Source organism: Halyomorpha halys, unplaced genomic scaffold, assembly GCF_000696795.3.
Source record: "Halyomorpha halys isolate HHAL.00 unplaced genomic scaffold, Hhal_1.1 Scaffold452.1, whole genome shotgun sequence".
Taxonomy (NCBI): Eukaryota; Metazoa; Arthropoda; class Insecta; order Hemiptera; family Pentatomidae; genus Halyomorpha; species Halyomorpha halys.
Genome location: NW_027113202.1, coordinates 633,782 through 656,955, shown reverse-complemented (window position 1 = coordinate 656,955; position 23,174 = coordinate 633,782). Strand labels below are relative to the sequence as shown.

General features: G+C 28.1%; 1 protein-coding gene across 2 annotated transcripts in view; it reads left to right on the top strand.

Annotated features, from left to right (window-relative positions):
- The window catches only part of LOC106682931 (Krueppel-like factor 3), a 310,001-nt gene that overhangs the window by 223,094 nt on the left and 63,733 nt on the right, over positions 1–23,174 (top strand). For both annotated transcript variants that reach the window (XM_067050796.1, XM_014424072.2), the window contains 2 exons: positions 7,312–7,486; positions 21,723–21,782. In XM_067050796.1, coding sequence (XP_066906897.1) covers positions 7,312–7,486; positions 21,723–21,782 — 235 coding nt within the window. The remainder of the gene's footprint in view (positions 1–7,311; positions 7,487–21,722; positions 21,783–23,174) is intronic.

The window sequence follows — 23,174 nt, the reverse complement described above, 5'->3', positions numbered from 1 at the left end:
TATATATGCATGCATCTAAAAAAATATGTATATAAATTGCATTAACAGTCTGGTTTTAACCTCCTGAATCATTTGACTTCCACTTTAACATTGGTTTCTTTATTTATTTACTGAACATCTTTCGGAGATTGATTTTCGTAGCTCGGACGAAAAATATCGTTTTGAAAATTTTAAAGAAAATTAGGATATAAAAAATCCAATAATAGAGCTCGGCAAAAGAATAATAAGCAACTTGGTGTAAATTTGTCCATAAGGAAGTTTAAAAATTTTCAAATTTTTATCAAACGATTAGTAACATTAGACTTAAATATAGTGGGACTATGGTATTTTTTTAACTGAATCACTTAATATCTTTATAGTGCATTAAAGAAGTATTTAAAATCCCAACTGCCTTTAAAATTTTGGCCCTAAACAATTCACACTATCCGTTCAGAGGCTTCTTAGCATAATTTTAAATAATGTTATCAATAATTAGAGAAAAAAAGAATGTAAACGAGTTTATTTGTCTAAAGTATGTTGTTTTTTTTTGGACTTAATGATAATTTTTGGATACCAGTAGAGGACAGCTTCATTCATTCATAAAGATATTTTAAACCAATTTCAATAAAAATATTGAAGAAAATTGACAAAATATGCTATTTCAATTAGAAATTTTTCTTTAAAATACCATGGAGATACGGTCTACTTTCCTCACCCCTCCCTTAAATTTTAATGAATAAAAATTTACATTTAATATTTATACGATTGTAAATAAAACTAAAATTTTAAAAAAGGGTGAAATTATTTTAAACATTGTTTGGAAATACATATATGATATCATACATACATTCATGCGTTATATATGCCTAACTACAGCCGTAAAAAAGTATTAATAAAAAAAAAGGAGTCACAAGAATAAAGATTGAGAAGCGTAAAAAAAAAGGTAAACTTTTAAAGAGTCACTTAAATGGGAGGATTATGTTTAGTCTAATCTTCTAGGTTTGGGTTTTGATGATGGTTTATGGAAGAAAGTTTTGCAGAGGTTGTTCTTATCGGTATCGAACCTTCAAGCTCAATCGGTCTTATCATTATTACGAAAGAAGAAAAAGAAAAGATAAAAAAAAAAAACCATTGATGATAAAGTTATAGAAATATTTGAATAAAAAAAAAGAGTTTTGTTTAAAAAGACTAAAGATCACTAAAATCACGAACAGCATTTACTAGGATGTATATAAATAAAAAAAAAGTTAAAGCATTACCTGTAATGTCGGTTGATGTAATTGCATATCTATTATACTCTCATGATAAATGATTTCTAATTATCTGGTGATTTACAGTTTTGTTATTCGCAAACGGAAATGGCAAGCGATCTTTTTAGGTCATAGCATTGAGAAATTTCATGAATATTCAAGATCAAAATAGAAAATAATGTATGGAACCTTAGTACTTCACAGTATTTCAGGTTGAAGCGTAATTTTATCATCATATTTAATTTGAGGTTGTAGACATTATACAATACTGATTTATAAAGAACAGTTGCGTAAAAAAAACAAATTTTAAACATTTAATGGAAGATTATTGATTGACCGTGTATATAGATGAATGGAATATGCTCCGGGTGCGGTAAAAAAAAACTCAAATAGTAGATAATTACACTATTTTATTATAGTAGTAATTATCTAGTATAATTAACAAATAGTATAATTATCTACTATTTGAGTTTTTTTTGACCGCACCCGGATCATATTCCATTCATTTAAACATTTAATTTTTTATTTAAGTACATAAATATATCCTTATGAGAAATACAGATGAATTTTTAATAAGAATTTCACTATGGGTAGTCATAAACTGAAAGATAACTGGATTAAACTCTTCTCGAAATCGTAACAGTATGAAAGAAAGTTTTGATTTTGATTCGATCGTTCATAAATATGATATTAATTGATGAAGAAGTGCATTACCCACAAATAAATACAAAATGGAGATTCTGGTCATGAGCAATAAAAAAATTGCCTACCTTTTGTGACGAAATCAACCTATAACAAATAATTATATACATAATAATAACATAATACTTGGAAAGCATTCATATTTTTTGTTTAAATTATTAACCAGATAGAGATATATATTTTCATTTATATGTTTACTACTGATTGATCCGTTGAAAATAAACTTTGTTTCATTGTTTCTGTTTTCTTCACATTTTATTTCTATAATATATAATGAATAAATTTGTATTAACATCAAATGATTTCAATATAGATATTGATATGGTTGAGACTGACTATTTTTAACAGAAAAGTACGCTGTTATTTCTTATCATAAACTCAAACATTAAGAGATATTTAACATAAATTGTTAAATATCTCAAAAATGCAGTTTTAACCTACACTACTTTTGCATTAAATTACTCAATTATTGTTTTATATAAGTGCAAGAAAGTGTATGCACTAACTATAAGTACTTTTTGAGGTATACAAATTATAAGTATTCTTTAAATACATTATACAAGCATTAATATTAGTTAAAATAATCCACTGGGCGTTGCAAAAAAATAATTTAATATTTTATCTAATGTATTTTTTGAATTTTATTTTGAAACATTAACATAGTAGTTTAGCTAACATATAAACACTGCCGGCTTTGCCTACTGTCTACCTATTTTCTCCGGAATTCATGAATTCTACTTCAAGGAATAATAAATTTATAAGTCTTTATAATAAGCTTTATCTTCTGTTGGTTGTATCAATGACCTCATTTATAAACAGTAACCCAAAATCAGGCAATAAAAATCCATACTGAGTGCAATTGTGTATAAAATATCCAAATCCTGCAATGAACAACTATATTTGTATCTAATTGTAAAATTAGAGGAAATTGAGCAAAATGCTATTTAAAAAAAATAAATCATAGTAAAAAACTCCATTTATTACATTTGACATTTCATAATTTCACGATTTTTAATTGTTAGAGACACTGCTATTGTAATTTGTAATTACATTTTTTCGATATAACGAATTTAGGAATAAAATAACTACCTCTACCTACTATATTGCTCGTCTTAGCTATTAGATGGTTCAAAAAAAACTCTTCAGCTTTATTTATTAACTGTATATATCGTTAAATTTTACTGTCTAAAAATTTGTAAATATTAGCTCTGTAGTTTTTGTGGTTAGAATTCACAAACTGGGAACAATCATATTATTTTTATAATGTTACTGAAATAAATAACAAACAAATATTTCCATTATGCAGATGCAGCAAATAAAATTTGCACCGCCTTAATGTAGTCTATAAACGTGTTTGATATAATTTAAATGCTTTGTATAATAGTGTTCCGTTGTTACTATGAATATGATTAATATTAATTTCTATATAACGAGAATTCCATGTAATTTTAATAGTACAATTTGAATTTTTTTTCAGAAAATCTAGGAATAAATTTGTCAGAGCTTAGTGGATTAATCTGCATGGGATCGAAATTCGAACATAAAACGTTTTACAGCTTTAGTTGATCGCGCTAAATTGGACTAAACTACCTTTGGAAGTTTTATTTGCAATCCACTTTACAGGCACTTAAACATCAATTAATATATTTTGATATCTTCTTAGTAATGGCATTGCAAATAGGCAACACTATCCCTTCTCACTAGTGCACGATAATTAGCTGGCTAATTAAAGACCGTGTTGGTTTCTATTTAATGAGCTTAATTAATTAAAATAATTGAAGTATGTTTTTCTTTGTCAAGTATTTTATTAAACTCAGCTTAATTACCTTAATTACTAAAATCTTAAATTAACAGCATTCCATTTTAATTAAATAGATTTCATAATAAAATCTAATGAATATTCCTTGTGATTAAGAAAACAATTTATTTTAATATCAGTTTAAATTTTTTTTTTAATGAATTTTTAAATATGTTCAACTGTTATAATTAAACTTAATTTTAATTTTTCGCTAGACCTCCCCTCTTTTTATTCATATATTAATGTGAGAGGAAGTGTAGTAGAAACTGAGTTATCCGTCCAGGACCGAGACATAGGTTAATCTGAAATGTATACAACAGTCTCCAATAATAATTTAATGCCAATATTAGGTAAAAATTTAAATTCCTTCTAAAATTAATTACACATATCTACAAAAAAAAATACTTTAGGAAATTTAATTTGATAGTATCTTCTGATCAATAGCCAATGTAAACATTCAAGCACTCAATGTTGTAGTTTGAAAGCGTTTTTATTTCCCATTTTCTACCATAACATCGCATTGTTTTATCTCGAGTTCTGAAGTATGAATGCTAATAAAATTTCTTAAGGAAAACAGGAGTACAATTTGACCGCATGGAAAGTTTCCTTTTCTCCAGCCAATAGGAAAACGTACTACGTCAACGCTACAAAAAAGAAAAAAATTATAAGCAGTTTAGATATAAAAAAAGGTTCATAAAGTTATGTAGGTACCAAACAACCTCCCAAAACTAGTAATTATCTCATTTCCCTGACAAATGTACATTATTCTATCTTCTCAAATTGTTAAATGAGTATATACGACGTTTTAATTAATTATTCGAAAAATTCCAGGAATTAGCATTAAAAAACAATTACCATAAAATTCAAAAGTAAAAAATAAAATATTAGTAAGGAAACTAATTTCATATCCGAATAAGAACCACTAGAAAATTATTATGTGCTAGTAAATGTATGAATATTAAAGCTTCAGACAAAACATTACTTTTGAAAAGAAATTGTATTTAGGTATATTTTGAAATTAGGATTGTGCTGTGCAAAAACAAAAAAAAAATTGTTCCCTCCTGTATTTTTAAAAATTAAAATGAACATTTAAAACTGGAAAAACATCATGAATTATTCTGAAGATGTATAGCTTACTTAAAAGACGATATGTTTATTTATTTATACAATTCCTGTTTTTTTTATAAAAGTAAAAGGTTACTTATAGACTGAAATATTGTTTTTCTGAATATTCTGTATTTTATACTACGTTTCATTTCTTTCGTTAATCGTGAAAAAAATATATTTATCTTCTAGAATAATATTCTTATTTAATTTTCAAAATTGTTACTAATAAAGATATTAAATATGAGGCTCAGCACTTGAGGTCTAGGTATCACTTGAGCTGTGATTACAGACGGCCATTTTGACCTCAAAAACTAGCCAAGTGTTAAGGAAATAGGTATGGCTTCCCAAAGAGGTTATAACGATTTCCAGTTTTATTTCTATCAAGAACAAATAAACCTCTTCAGCTTGCATAGGAATGTCAACCGTTTTTTGAAAATAATTTTTCTTGATATCAGAACATCCGATATTAATATTTGAACAAAATGAAATAGATTTAGCAAAAATATAAAAAAGAAATAATAATATTTATTTATTATTTAATCAACAGATTTTCGTTTCGATTTATGTTTATATACATAAAAAGCTAATTATTATTGCTATAGAATAGTTTTTATTTAATATATTAATTTTAATTTAAATAATTAAATTAAAATTAACCGTTCCAAAAAAAAATTGAATGAACATTATAAAAATATTGGCTTTTAAGAGAATTAATAACATTTTTAAAAAACAACTGATATATTCTATGAAATGAATTTCTTCTCTCTTTGCTTGCTAATTTTTTGGGCTGAATTTTTTTATCTATTATTTTAGGATTATTAGAAATAGAAATATTTGTGCCCTAGTTAATAAGGAACTCATACTTAGCTATAAATATATATTTAAACAAGATTTCTAACTGGTATATAGTAGAAAGTATAAATCGAAAACAATAAAGTTTTTTTTATAATTTAAAAAATCTTTTTAAGAATGGTTGTTGAATATATATTGTGAAATCTTAAAATTTCTAAAATTAATATAAAAAATATATTTGTACTTTTAATATTTAATTATTTTTAATGGTATTCATAAATATTACTTTTCGATGCCAAAGATTCTAAAGCAGTTTCGTCATTCTCTTTTTAGAGATTTCTTGCATCTTAGCAAGATTCATAAATTATTTTGAAAAAAATACACACACACATTATACTGTAAATAGCGAATAAAAGAACTAAAATCTCTAAGCAAATATATAATATTAAATGTACAAAATATTTTTTATACGAATGAACTTCTGTTCACATAATATCGAAGTGTTTACTGTTTTATAAACAGCTGCCTATCTCCTCTGTCGCGACAGTACTTATTTATCCTTTATAACTACAAATGCATTTAATAGTTACTTATCTCTTGGGAATACTTTAATATCATATTTATGTAAATGAACTCGACCGGGCGTGGAAATGTCTCAAGATGGAAATAAACACGGACTGATTTACATTCAGGTTGCGGTTGCCTGAGGGAAGTGTTTTACTGTCCGGTAACGACTGCGTTATTGCAACGAACTGAATCCAACTCTATTTACATCCAGTCATAGGTTACCCCGCTTGCGAAACTCGCTGATAATCGGTTCTTATTCCCGGTGGGAAAATTGAGAGGAAACTCAGTTGGGAAACTGCTATTCCAGTACAAGGAAAATAAGGTGTATGTAATTATATTCATCACATCTTAGCCATTTACTTTGAAGGAGAAAAAAAATCTATTAGAAAAAAGAATGGAAAATGTAATATTTTAATCAGAATTGCAATAATTGCTCACTTGCATGAGTAATGAGTAACGTGTGAAAAGAGAAGCAAATGAGTTAAAGTTGAGTGTATAAATTAATCATTCTACATAAGCTTACAGTTTATAATTAATCATTACCCTTTACTGTCAGTCTTAAATTTAACAGAACTATTAACTTCACAGTTACGGTTCCTAATTTGTTAGGTATGACGAATTCATTTTAAGATTCTTATTACTATTCAACAAGTTTTAATTCATTGTACTTACTTATATTTACCTTAACCTAACTAAATATTTACTTACTTAATTTTTTGATAAATGGGTATAAAACCTAATAGCTTTCTTTAAACTTATAGTTAATAAGAGAGTAAGAAGTGATTTTAATAGTTAAATTGTGAAACTGATGATTTTTTAAAAAAAATTTTACCAGTGGAAAGTGTGAAATGACTAGTGAATAAAAATAACTTAACTAAATCTTAACTGACCAAGGTGGGAATTGAACCCATAGCATTCAGAACCATGCATGACCAACCCCCCAACGTGCTCGGTATCATGTTCTTCAACTTCTTTATCTGGACCATCTCAAAGAGTTCATTTTGAAATATCTTATAATTATTTTTATTAGGTAGTTCTTTAATAGTAGTTAATTCATTTATTATTGAAAATGCAGTTTATTTTTAATGATTGATGATATCTTCTTTTTTTTCTCAGGGCCTCCATCCGATGATTAAGTGTGAAAAAGGCGTAGGAGGCCAACCGGGCTTCGAACTTCCCCGAAGAACGCCACCACCACCTTACCCCCTCCAGCTTCGGCCACCCGTCAAGTACAACAGGAGGAATAACCCAGAACTGGAAAAGCGGCGGATACACCACTGTACATTCCTCGGTAAGTCGGAAGGCTCTATATAAAGTAAGAAAATAGATAATTATATTAATAAGTGCAAGTATAAGAATTCTTCTAAATTTTAAGACAAAATAAGTAGATTGTATTAAACAGGGGCCTAAGATGAAATTTGGTCGTTTCTCCAGATGTAGTATCTTCCGAACTAAATTTTAAATAAAAAATGTTAGCATTTATCATGTTATTGTTTTCAATAAATTTCTACCCTTTCAAATATAAAAATTAAAATGTTGAATCTGATAAGCAGAAATCAAAAATAGTGGCCCCATCCGAAACAGCCTAAAGACCCATAAGAGATTGTACTGTATAGTGGGCCTGGAAAACCTAGAAAATTAAGAGAATTTTTAAAAATGGAAAGGACAAGGAATTTGATTAAAAAAATCCACGGAACGTTAGAGAATTGTACAACTAAACGAAACAAGAGTAAAAGACGAAAATCGGTTGTCATTTTGCTATGCCTTGGAATATCCTGGACTAAAAAGTACTCTTTATTTTAAATAAAAATATTAAGAATTTACCACAGTTTTCTATTCTTTCAAATTTATAAAACGAAAATAAAATAAAATATTAAATTTGATAAATACAAATAAAAAATATTGACCCCATCACAAGACCCACCAGTGATTGTACATCCTAAACAGTATCTACTGAACCTAGAAAAAGTTCAAAAATTAGGAATTTTTTTAATAATTGCATTATAACTTATTATTAGAATTGTATTATATATAAGAGCACATATAGTTTCATTCCTAAATTATAAAGTAGTAGATAACGAATTTATTTTATGCGACAAAGTATCTTTGTTTTTAAAACCCTGATAATATTTTAGGAAATAAACAGCAATATTAACTAAATTTAATTATTATAATTATGTTCTAGATAACTATTTCAATGACCTAAAGTTTTTCCAAAAATAAACTGAAAAACCCAAGGAATCCTTTAAACAAATATTTTGTAGACATTATATCTTAATTTACCATGAGCGCCTTTAAAAACACTATATATATTAGATTACTATCAGTTGTTAAGTTCTGATCTCTGATCTTACAAATCTGCTTAAACGTAACCATGATTATGATTATGAATATTAATAAAGTCTAGTGAATTCTGGTCATAAAAAATATTTAATGATACCTAATATCTAATTTTTATGTAAATTGAATATCTCAAAAGTGCGTGATCCGAAAACATACATTAGATAAGTATCACCCGTTATGTAGATTAACTAAAAAAAAATATTTTAAACTGCCATTTGTAATTGAGACATTATCATAATACTGTAATAAGCAATAATTTTAACAGCTTAGTGCCTGTATCTAATATAATATTGGAATTGTTTTTTTCAAATGATCCATTTCTATAACGAAGTCAGAACTACTCAGATTTATTAACCTAACAGAAATATTAAAAGTAATTTATAACCTGTTTTTATATTATAACAACGAGCAATCTAAAAAAAGAAGAAAATGAATGTGCAATAATTTACTTTAGCACATATAAGGCCTTTCGAGATGTGTGGCGAACGATAAAAAGGCTTGAAAGACATAGTTTTCCCTTATCTGCCAACGTGACATTTACCGAAGCGTTTGCATCGTATGCAACACTACGTTATATCTCAACCCCGGTGTTATGGGGATAACCTCGAGCATTACACGAACACAATATGGAGAAAATGCTAAGTAACCCTTATCATAACTGATTCCCTATTCACGTCTTTGGTTTAATGGAAGCTAGTTCACAATTGAAGCAAGTTAAGTCCTTTGGGGTAAAGTGAATAACAAAATCTTTGTTTGGGATAGGTAATACTATTTTATTACTGTTTGTTACATACATCAATTTACTTTTATCCTATGATTTAAATGTATATTGAAATAGTGGTGTAGTCTTCACCAGAAAATTGAACAAAATCGAATAAAAAACAACAACACTTTATTCCATAGCTATTTTTAAGTTCTTTAGAAATAGCTATGAAACGAAAAAAAAATTAATTATTTCTTGCCATTATATTTATTGCATTTACTAAAAAATAAATTAAGAATAAACATAGACATTAAAATTATATAAACAAAATGAAGAATGGTATAACATACTCGACATTGAAAAAAAAATCTATCTGATATTAAAAAAAAAGATTTATTTATAAATAAGTAAACATAATCATGAACACACATAAAACAAAATCGCATTTCATATTCATAATATTTAAACCAATTTTTTCTTGTGGTTTTCTATTTAATTTCTGCATTAATAAATTAAATATTTTGGATATTCCTCGAAAGTATACATTAAAAAAATATTCAATTGCTGTTATAAAATTTATTTTAAAAAAAAAATTAATTCTCAAACCTTTCATCTATGAGAAGTTTGTAAATATGAGAATATAACAAAACTCCATTCCCTGTCTCATAGTTAATTGCTTATTAGTTGCTCAACCAAAATAAATATTGTTTATTTTCATCTGTGGCATGTATAGCATTCATAGCATGTATTCTGGTGCTATTTTGAAAAAAATCTGCAATTAAGAAATGTTAATTTATATCTTTGACTATTTATAAAACTTCATTTTCTTAAATATTTCCACATTACAACGTTGAGTTGTCTACTAATGTTTATAGAATGAGAGCCATTGATCCTAAATATTCTCATATGGGATAAAACCAAAGTTAATTAAATTTACTTTATATATTTTGTTATTTTAACAAATAATGGCTCAAGTATTTATTGTTTCTTGGAAAGGAGTGGTTATTTTGAGCTCATTTTGATTTTAAATTTTTTTTTTTTTTTTTTTTAATTATTTATTTATTGTAATTTACAACTGTACAAAATAATACAATAAGTAAATATGTAGTATGTTTCATATACACTTGAAAATCTTGGGAACGAACCACCCATTGGTGGTACTTCAAACATTAATTTAAACTAGAAGGTCTCGTGGCCATCTTCTTTTCAGACGCCTCGGAGGATTATCAGGGATTGTTAAGGATGAAAGATTAAGAATTAATGGGTTAGGATGGTTAAGGAGTTTGGAATAAAAAGACGCATATCTGTTTTGGGTCAAATCTGCAACGAATGGGATGTTAAGGTCTTTATGAATGAGTTTATTTGTGACGTAATAAGGAGCATCAAGGATTTTACGTAGGATTTTGGATTGTAACGATTGGATGCGGGAAGAATTTGATGGTTTGGTGGAGCCCCAGAGCTCAATTCCATATGTCCAAATTGGTCTGATTATTGTAGTGTATACTAATTTTTTGTAGTGAATGGGAAGTTTAGAGCGTTTGTCAAATAAGTGTTGTAGCAATCGGAATCTACGAGCGGTTTCTTGTCGTTTCAGTCTTGTGTGTGGATTCCAAGTAAGTCTCTTGTCAAGATGGAGTCCTAAGTATCGAATCTGTTCAACAGGATTTTAAATCCTAAAAATTACATTTTAAAAATTCGACTTGAGATACGATACGAGCTATTTTATTAAGCTCGTAGTTTTGGAGGTATTTATTAACTATTGAATTAAGAGTGCTAATTTCCTCTAAACTCCAACATATGGGTCTAGTTTTACAAAAGCATACCATACAAATAACAAGTTGTCACACGATGTGTAGAATCCAAATTTAATTGTTGAAAGATAAATACAAAAACAATGTTTATTTTTGTCCTATGTAATAGGCAAATAACTTTTTAAAAAATATGTGTTTATTCTGAGAAATGTATGTTGGATTATTTTTAATCCATATGATTTTAAAATTATAAAAAATTAAATCTGTACGGCTGCAATCCATGAGGGGTCAGGGGTGCAGTACTTTGTAAGGAAGCACTGTTACTAGACCTACGGTTGTGGAAGGTGGTGATTTGGTCAGAATCATGCTTGACCGCCAGAGATCCCAGAGAGCTCCCGAACCCTACAGTACCGAACCCCACTCACGGCTACAGTGAAACAGAAAATAATTATTTACCGAATTCGGATTCGAACACGAGTCCTTTGAGTAAGTAGTACAGTGCATTACCACCTACTCCCACATCCTTATGATATATTTTAAATATTTTCTATAATATATGCAAATGAACCATATTAAATTAAAAAGTTATTTAAGGAAAACTCATGTGACATACTTAAGTCATTTTAACACGTTTTATAATTTATTTTTCGGCCCATATAAGGTATAAAAGCTTATTTACTCACTCAGAAAATTAACGACTTTATTTTTTTCCCTATAAGCAATTTCAATGGCCTCATTTGAGACATATCGACTGACATGAATATTATTCCTAAATCTTGTAACATGATGCAAAGACTGATGAAAAAAAAAATGAAATAAAATGTTGGCCGTGAAGCTGACCATGTAATATACTGGACATCCACTGACGGCATACATTATCCTTCTTGAACTAGTTGCACCTGATTATCTTTTCGTGAGGGCCCATGCTCCAACCCTCGTCCGCTTCATTAAAAGAAAAAGGAAGGGCTGAAAAAAAAGAAATCAGCGTAAGATGAAGGTCGAATGTTAAGTATACCTTAGCCGACATCCGAAGGATATTATCCTTATACTTTGCAAAGTAGTCCTAATAAATTTATTTCGTTTAAGTGATTCTCTTAATTTAACTCTAATTCACTATGTCCTTGATACTAGAATTAAATTACCCTCGTAAATCTGGCAAAGTGGCAACAGGTTCATAGGTCATTATCAGCACATACCTTTATTTTTTTAACCATAATAATACTAAGAAGTTCTCTATTAATGGAATTCAAAGTTATAATCAAAACGTTATTTTTAAATGCGCATAAGCGCCAAAATGAGGTTTTGACTAATAAAAAAATAATACTATTTCAATACTTGAAAATTTCAAGAATCACAATTAAATTTTTTATGATATCAAGTTTTTGGAGAAAAAAGTCATTTTAGGTAGGGCATAAGCTCCAAAAGTAATTGTTTAAGCATGTGCTCCAAAAGAAACAGCTGTCTCAACATTTAAAGTTTTCTTATATTTAATTATAAATTTTTAGTACAAATTCGGCGTTTTTTCATTGAATTAGTTTTAGAAAAAAAATTGTACTTAGGACCTTTAAGATAAAATAATATAAATGATTCCATTGTATTATAAATTTTATTGAGAAAATCGAATTTTTTTATTTTATCCTTTTTTTTCGGAAATATATATTTAATTTTGAAAATATTCTGTGAAAAATTTAGATTTTAAGAAAAGGTTTTAGAGAAAGGCAAAACAATATGCTATCCCAGGCGTTTTTAGAAATAGCATTACGTTCTTATATTTCTCACGTGTTTTTAAAATTATTTTCATTTACAATTTTTGTTTGTTTTTTTATTAGAGAGTTTACACATCTTTGTCTTTCTTATTTAAGGTTTGTTATACAGCATGACGACTAAATCAAATGCTATGTTGTAAGCAAGGTATTTGCAGCATCAACACACCAAAATATTTTTAAAATAGATCTATAGAACCAAAATCAGCGTGCAAACAGTTGACTCATTATCAAGCAGCCACTTTTAATTTTTTTTCAAATGTATAAAACAATAACTTTTGAAGACAATTTCGGAATAACAAAATTTCTATAAAATATTGCTATACATCGGAATATGTTTCTTTGGTGGCTAGTTTCTACCCTTCTAGGAAGCCTATAATAGGAAAGGTCAGACAGCTATAGTTTTACAGTCCACTGAAACGTGTGTCCCCTAGACCTCATATAACACCAGGACGACCGTTTTTTATTTCTGTATTTTATGGCCCGTTCCACTTATTTTATTGCTTATACCTCACAGCCTGAAATATAGTCGAAGCTAAAAACCTTTTTTTTTACCGTCCACAAGGCGTCAAGTTAATGATTCTGAGTGTGTTGAATATTAAAAGAGATTGATAATTGATAATTGGTATGATAAATTGGTTAAACCGCATTAGGAAATTCTATTTACTAATTAACGTAAATATCATTGAAAATCATTCGAATATTCTGTTTTTTTCTGTGAAATAGTACATTAAATAGAAATAGAAATATTAAATTTTTTTAAATAGGAAATAGTACTACTATGAGATAATTCACATTTTGAATTTTAATAATTTAAAGAGAGTAAAAACTATTATAACGTTATGCGAGAATTCTTAGTAAAATATGGTCATTGTTTTTATTGGTAGTTTGTAATAAATAAGATTACTAGCTTTCAAAGCTAAAACGTTTCTTCTCTTTAATAAAACACTTTTATGATTAATTTTACGATCGCCGAGACAGTTAAATTAGATGATTTTACTTTAATAACCATATTTACTGTTCTTCAGCAAATAACTAGCCAGTAAGTGAAATTGTGTGTTTTTTATGACACTCCTTCTTAGGATATTAGATAATGAAGTGCGATTTGGCTTCCGTACCGTTGTTTATAACCAGTATTTAAAATGCTATTTCACCATTGTACTTTTTCCTAACATCAAACCATAGCAAAAATTTCGAAAGTAAATTTTAGCTGCAAATTATCTTCTTTGACGTCGAGGTCTAAGTCATTATTTTGTCTACGAAATCAACCTGCTCCTATCAAACATAAATAAAATCCTATAAATGTTTATTGCCAAGAGTTAAATTAAATAACTGCAATCGATGGATAAATAATTGAATATTCCGAGGTGTAGCTTGCTTGATTTCGAATCTTTTGTTAATTCTCCTGATTTCACATTGTGATATTTATATACCAAATTTCTGGCAGTCATTAGGGTTGACCATATTTAATAAAGAACCTTAACTATCGATAAAAAAAATTACTTCTTCCCCCTTAACAATTTGAGCTTTTGACGGCTCAAGATAGGTAGAATAAAAAAAAATCAGTTAGGAAATCATGATTATTGATAATTTAAAAAATCCTAGTGACAATTATCGAATGAAACATAATCCATACCTCTTGAAAAAAAACGCCTAAAGTATCTTTAGGATTTTCGTACATTGCAGGTTTTATGTAAAAGGTAATTTAATTCCCTACTAAATAAAAAAATATTTATCTAAATCGGACCATTATTAGCAAAGTCGTTATTGTTATAATATATATAGTTTGTAGGTTCCCATAGAAAATCGTTTCTATTTGTTTTGGGAATAAACATTCCAGATACTCATTTGTCTCAATCCAGAAAATTAAATTGCATTATTAGTTTATAATTGAATCAATATTTGCAAAGATACAGTAAACAATTCTTGTGTAGGTCTTTTTATTCAAAAGGGACAGCAGAGCTTTGCGAGTGGGAACTACTGATATTTTATTGATTGTAACTAATTAATTAAATAATAAACCAATTATAACAAATTTTTAAAAATTAATTTAAATAATGAAATATTGAGTAAAATATTGTTTACGTTTTTGTAACTATAATGACGTTATAGTATTAAAAAAAGTGATAGTTATTTTTATCCAAATTCCTGTAAAATATTGTAACCCGTATTATTAAAACAGGTTACAATAGTATTATTTTGTGTTTATTATTACGTTTAAAAATTGTTTGAGTACAATAATGTTAATGTTAGTTTTTTATTGAGATCCTTGCCAAGGCTGGATCATGGATCCTTGCTGGTCAAGATGTGTGTGTATATACACTTGAGACCCATTTATATTACGGTTTGTTGTGATAAGGTTTTATTTCTTAAATTATTACTCATACAGACTTTTTTTTTAGAATACCAGGGTTCTTTTAAGACATTTATTTATGTATTATTTACTTATCTCGCTATTAAATTTAGATAAAATTATCATTTATGCTTGTCAAATTTTAAATCGTTAATAGGTGAATTATTTAAGTAAATACTTATTTTTAGGTAATTATTTACATTTAGTAAAAAGGTAAATTAATTACTTAAATTTTAACACAATTTTCATCATATTTGTTTTCATTGCAACAGATTTGTTTTTAAGATAAAATTATATTGATGAATTGAATTTCAAAATATTATTTATGAAGTAAGTCTCGCTTAAATAGTTGATATCCTCATAATTAAATATTAGAAATTAGGGCAAAAACTACTTTGCCGACCCAGTTATATTCACTGGCTCAGCTCTTGCGAAAATGATAGCAATTTGATATTTAGATAGATATGATTCATAATTGGTTTCAAATTAGCGTCGGTGTTATTTGTTTTGGCGAAAGTCTTTAAAAACATATTTCCCAAGATCTCCAAGAAATTGGGTTAGAATATTTTGATTAGTATTCTTTGATTTCTCCATCTTTTAGAAGGAAAAAAGGTAAAACAATTTATTTTTACAATAATACTTTTCTTGAAGAGGTCAACCAACATAACGTAAAAGGAATATCTGTCGTAAAAATGTAAGTTTTAATCGACGGATTTATAAGGTAAAAGTTTAATATGATTTTTTTTTTAACAGAATTATAATGCTGTTATATTCATAGTTAAAATGATAACATTTTACATCATAACATAAAATTTGTAATATGTATTTAAAACCTCATTAATTTAAATTTATAATCAAATAAAAATTTATTAGCATCATAAAGTAACTTTAGAAATTTAACTATTTGCCATAACCATAAGCCCGAGGTCAAGGTTAACTTTTACAATCGATTTAACCAGTAAGTGTAATTTAATAGAAAAAAAAAATTGCTTCCTGAAGAGATATGACCAAGGGTAATTTAGAAGTTGAATTTAAACTGAGCATTAAAGGCTTGATAAATATTAATTTTTGTATTGAAGCATCGGTTCCGAGAATACGCCATACTTCATTTTATGTGGTCATATATATTTTTATATCGTTTCTTGTTTCTTTTAACTGTCTTTACATTTTCTTTGACCATTTTATTATGTTAAATAATGATCAATTTTGTAGATTAGTTCCTCTCACTTAATAGCAGTAATTTTCTCCAGAGTTGATTATATGACGGGATGCTTGAAAAATATATATATAATTTTTCTATAGCATAAATATATTTGCTTCAAAAACAAATAAAAAAAAAAAAAAAAGCTTTAGAAATATGACTGATCAGAGAATGACAGTTCATTATTATATTTTTTTTTTCAAATGTCCGCTAGTTTTTAATTAATTTTTGTGTTTTTCACAATGCTGGATGTTATCATGTTTGTAACTGAATCCAATTTTTTAATTAATATAGTGATTTTTCCCATGTATCTAGAACATAAAATTATTTATTTAAACAAAAGCACACTGAGACCATAAATAAACATTTATGGCGTAGAGTAGTGGTTCCCAAACGTTTTTGTCCTACCACCCCTTTTCAGGAAAAATATTTCTTAGTACCCCCTGGAAATTATTATTATTTTTTATTTTAATAGCAATTAATAGGAAATATGTATGTATTAATGTTGCTACCTTTTTCATAAAATATAGCAAAGAAAGGTGTTAATTAGGAACATTGAACTTTGAAATTATTAAATTATTTATTGAACTCTCCTCTTTAAGATTTAGGGTTGAAATTAAATGTAATATAAAAAAAGTTAAAACATTCGAAATCATCTTAATTCGAAGGATGACCCTTGTGTGCTGCTACCAATTAGTAATCCTCAGATCTATTTTCGTCAGCAGTAATATTGTTGACCGTGACAACTTTTAGTTATTCATCGCCCCCCCAAATGTATCTGTGGTCATTACCTCTTGAATCGTTGCAGCGCTCACCAGGGGGCGGTGCCCCCCACTTTGGGAATCACTGGCGTAAATAAATAATAATTGGTCTTCTTAAACACTATAATAGAAGTATTTATCAGTAAAACCGAGTGTTTCTCAGTCCAAAAGATAAACTGGACCATCAAGTACCAGGTTTAATAACCAAGACATTTGGTTTTTAATATACATCATAATCACTGTATATAGGACCCGATATACACAGCCATGTTTTGCTTTTTAGTCTCTGATACCTCACTACTCTATCATTTGTACTTAAATTTAACTTAAAGCTCAGCTGGTGGGTCTAACGGACCCATACCGATATTTTGGTCATTGGTCTATTTGTTCTTGTGTTCAGGAATCACTAAACGTACAGATGTTTATTAGTACTCAAATCAAAGGTAGTTAAGTACTATAACGTAGTTCAAAACATTTTTATGATATTTGCAAATTTTTTTTACAAAATGTTGATGATTTTTAAACGTTTTCATAAAATGTTTACTTTATCTCAGGAACTATTAGGTGCAGATGCCTATTAGGGCAAATGTTTTAGAAAATTTACTCTACTTTAAATAATTTAGAAATTGGGTTGAAATAAAATTCTTCGTACCTCCTCTTGGGCTATTACGTCCAAGTGGAAGTACAATCTTTGGAGTGCTATTGTTAACGAAGAAACAAACGGTAAAGTTAATAAGTTTGGGTATAATGACCAAGTGTGACTGAAGAGGAAGTCAAGTGGCAGACAGACATCCTGCACTCTGACTCGTGTCCTGTACTGCCCGAGATTTGAGAACGATTAGAAGACTGACAGAGCTAATTGGAGAGCAGGTAGTACGCCATTGAGACGGGCTCCTCAATGGGAGCTGATGCTCAATGAAGTCGCCAGTCCATTCATAGTCCCACTTTCCTTCCTTACCTGTTTTCGTTTCATTAGGCTCTTTTACTTTTGTTTGTGTTTTTTTTTTAAACCCCCGGAGTCATTGCAGGTAGGCAATAAGTTCTCCATTGCAGCCTTTCCTAGAAGCACTCCAGTAACCATTTGTTTTAAATATCTTGTCTAACTGATCATTGTTTTTGCCCGTAAGTCCGCCTTTTTTGACGTCCAATATCCGGTGTTCTCCGGTTACTCCTGTCTCCACTCAGAGGACCTAGTTTCGCACTGGTATTCAAGGTCCTTTACCTACTTTCTTTGATTTCTAAACAAAAGAAAGCAAGCACAGGAGATAAATATTATGTTTCAATGAACTTTAATTAAATATTTGAAGAGATTAAAAATACCAAATCTTAAAAAATAAACAATATTGTAATCCGTACACCTTAAGCATAAATATACATATAATGATTGACTTCTATTCAATAACTAAATAATCAACAATCCTTATATATTATTTTTTAAAGATATCTTGCTCTTCACTTTCCATATATCCCTTAATATTTTATCAAAATGAATGACTCAGTCATCATTTAGAAGGTTAGTTTCACGGCTAATGACAAAAAATAAACTTTCTTACCATCTGCATTTTATTTAACAATGACAGCCAGCTGGATGCTTCATTCGCCTATATATAGACCGTTTATGAAGTTCGTAGAAAAACATTACGTTGTACAAATATGAAAGGTTCTCAAATTCTGTAAAAATTTTGTGGGCTCAAATTCTCTATAATTATGTAAAATGGTAAGAATTTTTTTTTTTAATCTTGATCATATATATTTTTTTATTAATGAAGAATTACTTTATTTTTGTTGTAGTTAAATAATTAGTTATTGTTTTTTTAGTTCAAATTTTATATAGTTTCTTTTACAATAAAATGATATTTGCCTTATTTTAGTTTAACATTTACATTATTTTTGTTTATTTTACCATATTTTGATTTTGATTTCAATTTCAGAATTGCTAGTTCATTATTTATTCATTTTCTAAAAATCTTAAATATATAAAAATAAATAAAATATTTAATTTATAATCTTAACACTTTCTTGAGACTGGTAAATTTTTTAAAAATAAATAATTTAATTTCTATCCATTTTAGTTTCAAAACATTTTATTTTTCTTAGAAGTTCAACGTTTTGGCCAATCCGGCCATCCTCAGGGACAATCTTAATACAGGTTTGGAATTATATAATTTAAAAACTCTAACTCCATGCAGTTCAATAATAATGCAATAAAATTAACTTTTTTTATAACATTCAAATTAACATGAAGTAGCTTGGTGAACTTCGTCATCAGACAGCAGACACAAAAACGTTATCCCTGTCCATATCTATCGTATTTCTTCCTCAGTCCCCTCTTAAAATGCATCAGATGCAGTAAAAGAGATTGATCTCATCATACCTTACCACTAATTTCAAACCTAATACATCCAAACGGCTTAGAAATAAACAAAAACTTTCAAATTACATAAAGGTACAGCTTACAAAAAGTAATAAATAAATTTATTATTTGTAGTTCAGTCAGCTACAAAACTTTGCATCGCGTTAACTACACCCGGTAAATGTAATTAAGATATTTCACTTTTAATATTGTTGCTTTACTTGTGTTACGGCAAATAAAATATGCATGAAGTTTTCGGGATGGATAATAAACTATTCATCGAAAGGACAATCTGGCAATATGATGAGCTAGCGTTCGAGGAGTCGACCGAAACGTACATGAGAAGGTTATCTTAGGTCTGACCATGAGCTTTTGGTTTGTCAGAATTTGATGAATGGGGATTATAAAGGGAGTCTACTTTTATCTTTTTGATTTTTTTTCACAGAAGAATTATAGAAAATTGTTTGAGGAGTAGCAAAAAAATTTTACAACGTTACGAATACTTTAGTTGACAATAGTTGTAATGTAATAATTGTTAATTTTTTGCATAAGTAATTATATATTGAAAAAAATTCCACATGATTGCCTAATTAGACATATCGTATGGTGTCATCATGCAATGGCTGTTCTACCGTTATTCTTCTAGCGGGGCTGTTAAGTAGAGGTATGAAACAAACCAAACCCCGTCGTTAAGGCATTATTCAACCATCCTTATAACTACCAGTTAACTTCAGAGTTGGTTTATCTAATGCGTCCTCCATGTTCATTAATATTCACAGTTAGTTGAGCCATTAACATTTATGAGACGTAACTTTATTGAATTTTAAATTGCCTTTTTAACTTTCGTCATTTTTAGAATTAGACACGCTGTAGAATGACAATAAGGAAGGTTGTAATTAGATACGTAAATTATGTTATTTTAATTTTATGTCGAACAATAATTTATCCGTTATGGAAATTGATTTTTTTTATCTATTAATAACTCTGTTTTTCACGTCGAATATGATTCATAGCGATATCAAGGAAAGTGACTCATTTAGTTAATTAATTGTTCTAATGTGGTAGGGGGGATTTATTCAATTGTGGAGATAAGTCCCGAATGAATTTTCTATTGTATTTAAAAAATAAATAAATAAAATAAAAAAAGGAGATATGTAACAATATGAAAAGATAAATAAATCACTTTACTATCAATCATTGATTATATCGTTTAATCTTGCGGCTTCTCCTATCGTGCCACATCCTTTTCACGCGCGGCCGAAATAAGAAAAAAACCCAATTTTTAAACTCTCTTCTAAGGTATTCAATTAAACTTCACAAATAGAGACTCTCTTTGAAAACAATTAGCGTTTTTAAAAATCGCAATAGAGCTATTCTGGGCTTGCTATATATTTTATCACGATTACAACTTAAATTAACTACAAAATAATTATTTTTACTTTTGTAATAAAATTTTATTGTGAGAGACGACAGAATAAATCGCAATTTCAGTGTTGCAATAATTCCCTATGCCAATTACATGGCCTGTAATTAAATGTTCAGAAAAGTCCAATTGTTTACTGTTTTAATTTTTTTTGCCTCATCTGTCTTGTTTTTTCATCAGATATATTACGTCATATTTTTTTTAATCGTGTAAAGAAAAAAATATTTCCATACCTTTTTTTAAACATTTTTTTGTCATATTCTCATAGCGATTTTTCAACAACATATACAATTTGTTTATGCTATTTTTCTTATAATTGTAACGTTTAAGTCCATTAAGGACTTACTTATGAAAGTAGATTATTACTCCCAGACTTTAATAACAATACAGAATATATACAATCATCCACTAATACTACTGCTTTATTAAAAATTGTTATCCCTAACTAACCCTGTTCAAATCTTTTCTTCATTACATTATTTTTTTTTCCTCAGTATAATGGTTGAATATTAGTTTAGTAACCGTGGTTTGAAATACATTTGACTTGATTCTACATAAAAATTGGTTGCTGACGTACGGTGATAAATCATGTGGCTAGAGTAGAACCTTTGGTATCTAAACATATTTAGATAGATACCTTTAATTCATAAATTTTTATTTACAAACTGCAAAATTCTCCAAACGTTTTAACAGTTGCTCCCAGGGTAATATATAATTATTTAAAGTTAAATAAAACTATTAATGATTCTAACAGCGTTTGTTCAAATAATGTTATCACATTATTATATTATTTTTTTTAATTTTACAATTTTTTTTTAATTTTCTTTTTTCTTTTTTGATTTTTCGTTTATTTTGTTTTATTTTAATTTTTTACAGGCTGCAATAAAGTTTATACGAAAAGTTCACACCTCAAAGCTCACCAGCGAATCCACACAGGTATGTCGATTTCATTCACTTCATTAACCGGATGAAACATCAATTATTAATAAGATATATTTAGCTATTTCCTAGATTTAATTAAAGTCTATTCAATTATGTTTTAGTAATTATGAAGCTTACAAAGACTTATTAATGAGTGTTTTCAGCAGTTAGCTTCTTGATGCCTAGCTATTACCTATTGAGAAGATTTTAGACATTATTGTTGCCTAAGTTTGATTTTTGTAAATATATTGCTTATTTTACTGCTTTTAATTTTGTTTAATTGATCATCTTTATGGCGTCAGTTAATTGAATTTTAATAATTACCTCGGTTAGAAAACATATTTTAAACAACTGGAGAGAATGTGCCACTTTCTAATTACATTAAATTCTTAGCAAAAAAATTCTGTACTTTTTTCCTTGATTGCATTTTTTAATTATGAATTTCATTTTACTTTCTACGTATTGAATCAATCTATTTGTCTATCAATTATGAAATAATCTGTACACCGATTACAAAATATTTTTAGAAACTACTAAATATTTACAAGAGGGAATTTACTAGTTTTATGAGAAAATGTATAATTACTTCTTATTACTTTAATTAATTAATTACTTTAACTCTACTTCTTAGGTTGTTGATAGTCCCGCGTATTAAGGCAGGAACTTAGCATCCTAGTGTCTAAGCATTTGAATCCGGCCTGGATGGGTTGACTTTTATTTAATGGTGGTCCCTCGGAATAAACCAAGAATTATACCACTATAGCTAGTGTAAGTTGGTCTTTCTCCCTCTTTCCTGCCGTATACTGGAGTATAAAAAATCGTTAAATTCCTTAAATTAAAATCCCCCCTTCAAAAAAGGATATATCTTTAAGTACATTTTTTCTATTGAAATAATTTATTAATTGCTCAATCACTTCAAACAAGATTCAGGGAAATTTCCTGATGAAAAGAACATTTAATTCACCCATCACCTCTTTCCAATCACAAGAGCATATTCACACGTCCTCCATTTATGTTATGGGAATATTAATCTTGTTCACTACATCAAACAAGTAAAGAGTCTAAATTACTGTTTTATTCATGAAATTCAGCTTGAATATTTTTTTAGGCGACAAAGTCCATCATCAAAAATTTAAAAATCTATTGGCCGTTAAGTGATATTAATAATGGCCGTTAATGTCGCTTTTAAAATATGTCCTTAAGACGGAGGAAGAAGAGAGTTTAAGATAGTTTAATCGAGAAACGTTTAAAAAAGCGTCTGAATTGGAAAACGGCGTGTGACCCTCCACTCCCACTTTTATTTTTTTTTCTGACCTCCTTTATTGAAAAAAAAATATATATATATAATAGTGCCCTTCCTTTGCCAAATGGCATTAATCCTCAGTATGTGAATAAAACAACGAAATA